Source organism: Trachymyrmex septentrionalis, unplaced genomic scaffold, assembly GCF_001594115.1.
Source record: "Trachymyrmex septentrionalis isolate Tsep2-gDNA-1 unplaced genomic scaffold, Tsep1.0 scaffold74, whole genome shotgun sequence".
NCBI classification, from domain to species: Eukaryota; Metazoa; Arthropoda; class Insecta; order Hymenoptera; family Formicidae; genus Trachymyrmex; species Trachymyrmex septentrionalis.
In genome coordinates, this window is record NW_017305927.1 from 716,656 (window position 1) to 725,491 (window position 8,836).

Sequence of the window (8,836 nt, forward strand, 5' to 3'; positions counted from 1 at the left end):
TAGTAGGCGCCGTACAGAGACTAATGGTAAATGGCAAAACATATCAGAACCTCGCCGTGAATGTTACTCAACACAACACGGAGATTTACGACGGTCTACCGTGTCCCAGTAACGAGAATCCTTGCCATAACGGTGGAGTCTGCCTTCCCCTATTGAATAGTTATCTCTGTAAATGCGCTAGCGGTTACAACGGCTTGCATTGCGAATTCTGTAAGCATTTTTTCCTCGCAATTTGATTATTTCTCAATTTTTTTTGTATCTCTCTACATACATAATATTTTTTTGTTTCTTTATTCATTTTTTAAAAAATTTTTAATTTATTTATAATTGTTTAAATTTATTTAAATCCCCCTATAATATTAATAATCGTAGATATAATTCGATAATGTAAAATAGATTTTTTAATAATCTCATATACTTAAATATTACGTATTTTTTATCTTTAGAAAATTAAAACATATTTCAACTTTTGATTATTTATATCGTAATTATTTTAAATTTATAGTTTTAGAAAAAAAATTTTAAACACAAATATTTCTTCTAGTTATGGGCTACGATGTGTCCGGCACTGAGATATCGGAGCGACCTGTACGCTTCGAGGGCGATAACTTCCTGCAATTTAAACATCGCTACGGAAGAAGGTGAGTAATACTCAGTAATACTTAGAATTAACCGAAGAAACAACGATCGAAATACTAGATCGACACGTCCTCGATAATATTTGATTAGGTGCACTTAAAATTAGTAACTTCGGTCGCTCAACGACTAGGTTAATTAGCGTTCCCGACTATAACTACTATCACTAACCTTTTGATTATGTAACCACCAACTAGTACTAACTCGACTAACACTACCCTCGGCGAGTACTTTGAGGAGTCCTACTCCGACTACGACTTGGAGGAGGACGACGACTACGAGTACGACAATTACGATTACACGGAGTAAGTTTTCTAGTAAATGGAAAATGGCTGTGTGATGTACTCGTTTGAGGGATAAATTGATTTTCCTGCTCGCGCATGGTAGAGTCATATAACAACTCCGATAATCACATTCCTGGCAATCACTCCGGCGGAGCCAATTATTTGATTGCGTAATAGGGAATGTAATTGACATAGAATCGACGTAACATCGTAATTATGGATACAATTAGATGGGCTTCTCACACAATAATTCTTGTCAATGGCACAGTTGTCGCATATTACACAAAATATAGAATATATAAAGTATTATTTTAATAATATCGCAATTTTATTCCCTTTCTATTTGATACATAAAATTTAAAATAAAAAAAAATCAATAAAGGCGGATAAAAAAAATTTTTAAACAACTTTTTTATAATTTTTTAAAATATTTTTTAATTTTTTAACTTCCCATCTAAGCCCTACCTTAGTGTAGAAAAGTACGTAGATTCGTAGTGTAAATTATTAGCATGTGTTTAGCTTTGAAATTGAAATAAAATTTTCTTGTTATGAATATCTGTTATTACGAATACGTTCGTTCAGACGCAGAGGACAGCAATCGAACAAATTTGAGCTGCGGCTAAGGACGATACATCCTAACGGTCTTATCACGTGGGTGGGAAGAGGAAAATTGGAGCATCTCTTTTTGTCCCTGCATGATGGTCACGTGGTGCTCACTTATAAGAGCAAGATTGATGAAGAAATATCCGTAAAGAGCAAGGTAAGCGCGCTGTTATATTGATTTAATAGATGATATCACTCTCCTTTTTATTTTTACTCTCCGCTGCAATTTTATTAATCTTTCCTCCTCTTTTTACTTTATATTCCTTTTGATGTTATACAACAAAAAGAGAATATATGAATTGAAAATATTATATACCAATACAATACAAATAATTCTAACGATACAAATGTTACACTAAATTTGTCAAAAACAAAAATAAAAAAATGATCAAATTGGCATCTACGAATTCTAGTATTAATCAATATGATTATCTTCCCAAAATTTCCATGATTTCTCACTATTGTTATTAATATTGTATTAATTTTTGCAGGAGAGAGTGGACGACGGAGTCTTCCATCACATCCGAGCGTCCAGACGACGAAAAGCGTGTACGATTCAGATCGACGAGAATATGCCTGTCAAAGTCTCGATGGAAACAACGTTACTGACGACCAACGGCAAGGTTTTCGTCGGCGGCAAGCCCGGCCATCGCGGCATCAAAGGCTGTGTAACGGACTTCATCGTCGACAAACGACGGCTACAACTCGCTAGACGAAAGATCGACTTCTGCCACGACAACGACGTATGATAACGAACCCCGAGTCCGACGATCGTCAATGCGACGTCGATGTCAGAGAATCTCGTCGACCCGATGACATCACCATCGTCGACGACGAGTTGATCGCGCGATGTGAACGCGAGCCCTTCACGCGTAAATCGCACGCGGCGGACCAAGATCGACGATCGCGTAAATATCAACAGCGACAAGTACGATAATATATCCTGACGATCGTCAACCCCATTCCATGCCGTTGGAGACTCGGCAGGCGTCTCTGGTGTCCCCAGAACTAACAGACTACGAAGTGCAACGAAGATTCGCCGTCGAGACGAAGTGTGAAACAATCATGTCCAATCCGATCGAGCGACGTATTGATTCCTGCCAAAGTTGTGCGAAGAAATGGTCCTCGTTCACGTGAATCGCACCAGGTCCTTGACACAACGTGCGTCTCTCAGGGAAAAGCAAAGCCGCACTCCGGTATAACATTCCCGAAAAAAAAAATAAAGTTTTCATAAAAATACAGATAGAATCTGAAAAACTGTTCAGAAAAATAAAAATTTGATCTCTTATTGTAAGATGTCTCAACAGGACCAGAGTTTCGTAGGACCAGAACTGTCTAAAGCTTCCATTCTCGAAAATCATTCACGATATTTTTGAAAGAACATGGATTTAAATCTGACATGGGACCTTCGATCTTAAATAACAGCTATATCTATTTGAAATAATGAAGATAACAAATCCAGACTGATAATCGAAAAATGCAGACATTGTTCGTTTAAAGCTTAAACTTCTAAGTGAAGCCGGAGCCAGAACGAGAACCAAAACACTTCCACTAAAGAATGCAGGGTCGTCTACTTAAAGAGAGCGGTTACGCTGTGCTAAAATCAGAGAACCGTGACTCTATTGTTATATCGCGTGAAAGGTGCGGACACTACTAGGGATTTATCGGCGTATTATAGAAACTTCGCGAGTACTGCTTTCTCATAGGGCCATCCAATAAATAATTAATAAGGGATAAAGGCAGAAGTACTCAGTCGTAGTAGCAGCGTTCGATCATTCATTATTCACAAGCCGACCATATCAAGGTTTAAAAGTAGAAAAGGGCTGCGAGAATCGTGATTATTTCACGTTTATATTGTTCAAATACCAGAGTCCGTCATCGAGATCATCATCGCGTGGACGGATGAAGAGGAGGAGGATAAAGAGAAGTAAAAGCGAACGGCGAATTAAGTGCTACGTTTTCATCGAAAGACAATAATATATTTTTAAGGTGACGAGAATTAATATTGATACATATGTGTATGTATGAATCTATCTGTATACGCATGTGGCGAATTTAGCGAAAGAGAAAGAAAGCGAGGCCCGCTCAAAGCGAACCTCGTCGTAGAATCTTACTTATAAGTTGTACTGAAGCACCTAAACGTTTTACGATGCCAAGACTGACTAAAGCGCATGCAGGCGGAGAGAAGCGACAACGGCGACATAAAAGAGCGAGGGGAGAGAAAGAAAGAAACAAAAAAAAAGAAACGATAAATCGGTGTTATGTTTGAGTGTTCGGTAGAGAGATTTAAATGGATTTTCCGGAAATAGAGGAAATATGTATTTTAAAGGACTTGTTGATTTATCGCCAGTATAGTAGACAAACTCACGCGACACGACACGTTGTTTTTAGGTAGGGGAGGCTTTTTACAAATGCGCAAGAGAATAAATATATATTATATATAAATATATATATTATACGTACACTTATATACAAAGGATTCTACATTCCATTCGATGGACAAAAATCGGGGTCAAATTTTATGTGCATAAACGTTGTTGACGATGGCTGTCGTGAGCGTAGTTCGTGACCGTTCGGATCTTACCCGTTTCTTATTTTACAGAGAGTAAGCAATTATTAAATCTGTAAAAGCTAGACACTTATTTATTTCTTTAAGACCATCAATTTTCAACGTCTAGCATTTATATAAATATTAAAACAGAATATTATTTACATAATATTTAAATAATTATTATATCGTCAAAAATATTTGACTTAAATTATTACGATCCAGTCAGTTGAACTAATAAATAAAGTATTCGTTCCAATTAAGCTTAATTTCAAAATCATCATTTTAATGTTAAAGAAATATGAAAGGCTTAAAATTTTAAGTGAATTTTCTTGGATTTATCACGCTAATTATTAATCGAATTTGAATGCGAATGGACTTCTCACGAAAGTTATCTATATACTTTAAGCAAAACACAAGTAAACATCAACTAAAAGTAACATAACATCAATGTTATAATTTCACACTCAACAATGTAACTGTTATGTAACACATGTATTTATATTACATTTATATAGCTGAGTAAACGAAATTAATATAACTTTGATGTTATGACTTTTAGTTTGTATTTACTCGATCATCGTGACATCAAAATGATGTCAAAATGTTTACTAAATGTTACTTTTTAATCAGTTACGATACATTTTAACATAATTTTGACGTTATCGTAATTTGTTTTGCCGGAACGTCCGCGTTCGACAGAATGCAACAGCAAGATTTTCCAACGATAACGACAACAACCTGCAATCGACACAGCCGATCCCGATAAATTAATTCGCATCCAAAAATGCAACGAGACGTCTGCACAAGCGGCGAAAGAGAACGCAACGCGCGAAAAGTTTTGCGCGGGTGACCTGTAAATAAATCCACACGCGCTGCTAAATAACGAATTTAATTATTCGTTTTAGAGTGTACCATACTGTAACCGGTCCTAAAGATCATCGTAACGACCTAATTATCGTAACCAATTCACGGATTAGCCTTCGAACGATGCTCGCGATGTGCATCATTTATTTTTCGCGTGACTCAAGAGAACGCATTATATGCACGCATATACATAAATAAATAAATATATATATATATATATATATATATACATATACAATATATGGACAACCACACGCACGCATGTCGAGCTAATGATGTAAACGTGTTCTTCCCTTCGAACAAAATAGCTAAACGCCTAAGTTAATCGACGTGAATTTATTCTTACCTTATACGCAACCGTTGTTGATAATTTAAAGACCGTCAAACGTTTCCATCCTTATCTCTTTCCGCAAACGCTAATAATGAAACACTAATGACCTAAAATCCGTTATGCGAACGCTAAACATCGCGGCACACTTTATTCGAGGAACGTCGTGAGAATGTCCTCTGGACGTCCTTAGAACATCCCTTAAAGATCTATGCTGTATCTAGGAAAATTATTAAAAATGCTGTAACTATAAAGTTCTTTGAAGAACTACCTGAAAAAATATTAAATTTGTTTCGTTCTTTGAAAAATTCATAAAAAAGTTGATAGAGATATAAAGTGTTCTAGCAGAATCGTCAATCTTCGATCTCGCGATTCTCATAGCAATGCCACGCGATTAGATAAAGTGACGGAACAGAACAGGCTGGAAATGTTCGACGGATGTTTACGTGATTACCACCGGCGGTGCGCGAGCGGCAGAAACGCTTCCTTCCGGTCACGTAAACGTCGTGAAATAAGATCGTAGCAGCGGCGCGAAGGGCCTCTCGAGAAATCCCGTGGTATGTACGATACATCGGCACATTCAACGACGCGTTTCTACGATGCCCCTGATAACGCGTGACGTTGAGAGACACCGTCAAATTTCACTGTTTTCCTACCAAGAGACCGTAATCCACTTTAGTTGCTGCGAACGTCATGACGTTATTCGCTTGCCAACGTTGTGCTAAATCTCGCAAAAAAATAAGTCGATTAGTACAAAGTACTCTCATGTAAGAAAACATACGAATTTGTTTCAATATCGAATGTTTATTGAATAGAATAACGTATTGATCGCGCAAACTTGAGAACGCAGTAGAAAAATGCAACGTATAGTCAGACATAAAATATATCTTTCATAGAGAAAGACGGTTTTACTGTAGTATCTAAAAATCTAAATCTGAAATAATTTTGTTGGATCATCAAAATAATTATGTAAAATGCTTAAACTGATTGCTAGAATGACGAAACTTTTTGCAACATTACTCATCATGCTTGAGATTTCTGTGTAATTATTTTAATAGTTCTGTAAAATTGTTTTTAGATCTGTATCTAGCTAAATTTTTAGATATTTCAGTTAAAAATCGTTCTTCCGTGTACGAACTTAAATTGTAAAAAAAGTGCAAAAACAATATATAATATGCTTGAAAAAAAGGAACAAAAGAAATTTTTGTTGCCAAAAAATGCTAAATAACAAAGTTGTCGAGACTTATCGCACTGTTGGCGATCGAACTTAATGCAACTTGATCTAAGACACTGAAGAAACGCGTAATAGTGATCGTAATAGTGATTGTAATAAAATTCGCGAATGCTAGCGAATGCTGCGATAGTTACACAGAAGGAAACATTGCTCGCTTCTGTAAAGAGCATTAAATGAGCGATCGATAAAACTACGCAACGTCCATGATTATAACATATCGATCATCGTCGTAAATTGTTCGTTGTTAACATTTCCAGAGACAATGTATAAAAGGCTTGATTCAAACTACGGGCTCAGCTTTGCAATAACTCAGTATTAACAAATAAGTGTATGCCCAATCTCAATCTCGAAAATCTTCCAATTGGGAAGACTTGATGATTTAATATTATTATTTAGATAGAAAAAAAGTACATACTTTGCGTAGATAATAATTCGACTTTTTACGTGTAATGTATATAATAAGATTAATATCTCATGTAAGACTGCGTTTTTTAATATAAGATGTATTTTTTTTAATTTCATAAGAAATTTAATTGTATAATCAAATATATTAAACTTATGTTTCTCAAATTACAGACATAATAATAAATTTGGGAATTTACGCGTGAAAATATAAATTTTTGTATGTGTTGCGTTACATTAACATTCATAAAATAAATAATTAATTATTTGATTTAAAAATATCGTAGAATTAATTATAATTGAGTAATAAATAATGTAATAATATGAAAGAAGTACATATGTAATATAGGAATGTATAAGTTAGTGTAAAATTATTTTCTTATGAGTATGTTAAACAAAAATAGCCTCACTTTCCGAAAAGAATTTTCAACATCTCAATTCAATTAAATCCGTCCCTGATAGTGTGAATCAAGCCCCCATTAATTTCAATCCGTATTGACATCCGACATTTACCGCTAAACGTGTATATCTGACGAAAGGCTGATGAAAGGCCACTCATAATAATATAATAGCCAAATGAACAAATAAAACAATAAAACAGCCGTATTCGGCGCTAAATGTGGAGGCTCAATGTGCGGCCCGGAAAATACGCTTACATGAAAAAGCGGCGAACATCGTCGGGTTTCTTCGACCCATATTTGAATATTCTTTGTACGTATATATTGTAGTATTTCATGAAAAATCTTTAATTACTTCGTGAAGAGCCATGAATCGACGTGAAATGCAAGAGACACATTAAAGAATTCCTAACCATCGCAAAAGAGAAGATTATACGATGAGAATTTTATGCAATATTTATACTTGTATTTCGGCTTTCTACGATGTAATTAAAATTGTGAAATACGACTGCTCTTACGGCATATCGATCAATCGCGATCGCTGTCCAATTGAACCATATCCGCGAGCAACGCGAATATCAATCGCGCGCAATCTTCGTACACATATCCCTCCCTTTTCGACACGCCAACTTTTGTCTTTTGGAAGGTTTTTTACTCTCTTCGTTTATCTTATCGTCGACATATCGAACCACTGACGTGCCCCGTAAATGAGAATTGAAGAGACTCAACAGAGAAAAGCAATTGTTAAACATCTTTATCCTATCGCAATTTTTGCTCATATTTATAATGGAGATGAAAAAGAGAAGAAAACGAAAGAAGGTTATATCTGCACTTCTCAAAACTCAATACACACTTATTATAAAAATTATACATCTAGACATTTTTATGCTTTTCTTTCTGTTGAATCCATTTATTTTTCCAAGTGATACACTGTTAGATGTTAAAGAAGCAATGATAACCCAATCCCTGAGTTTAAAAAAATAACATTTTGTTACTTTTAACTTCCATTTGTATCAAGATTTAAATCAATATATTTCTGTGATTAATTTCAAAATAAACAATGTCCATATTAACGTACATACATTTAGTAAATAATAAACGAAATTTAGTCAAATTAAATACATTTTCTTGAGTTAAATCTTATTTTAGTTAAATTAATGACGTATTAAGTCAGAACAATGGCGACCTATAGAAATGATTACAAAATAACTCAAATTGGGTATAATTTAACATTGTGAATTTAACAGTGTGTAAATTACAAAGAAGCGTTAAAATTATATGCGACAAATATTATAATCACATAAAACTTATTAAAATATTTACATTAAAGTCAGCCCTCAGCAAATTTTCTTACGAAAAACACGTGAGCCATAAACTGAGCAATAAGAGTTTAACTTTTTATCATAAAAATAATTTTCAAATAGTCTAATTATTTCTTCTTGCTAAATTCAGGGAAAGACAAGTATCCCCTACCCCCTTTTACGCGCGTATGTTTAGATTTATTTAATAAGCAACAAAATTGACCGAATCAGAGGA

The 8,836-nt window shown here is 34.8% G+C and overlaps 1 protein-coding gene across 1 annotated transcript in view; it reads left to right on the forward strand.

Moving 5' to 3' along the window:
* LOC108753971 (agrin-like) overlaps positions 1 to 3,934 on the forward strand; it is a 48,422-nt gene extending 44,488 nt beyond the window's left edge. The window contains exons 20-24 of the mRNA XM_018495965.1: positions 4 to 210; positions 545 to 641; positions 834 to 941; positions 1,503 to 1,680; positions 2,015 to 3,934. Coding sequence (XP_018351467.1) covers positions 4 to 210; positions 545 to 641; positions 834 to 941; positions 1,503 to 1,680; positions 2,015 to 2,272 — 848 coding nt within the window. The 3' untranslated portion in view covers positions 2,273 to 3,934. The remainder of the gene's footprint in view (positions 1 to 3; positions 211 to 544; positions 642 to 833; positions 942 to 1,502; positions 1,681 to 2,014) is intronic.
* Positions 3,935 to 8,836: the final 4,902 nt, after the last annotated feature.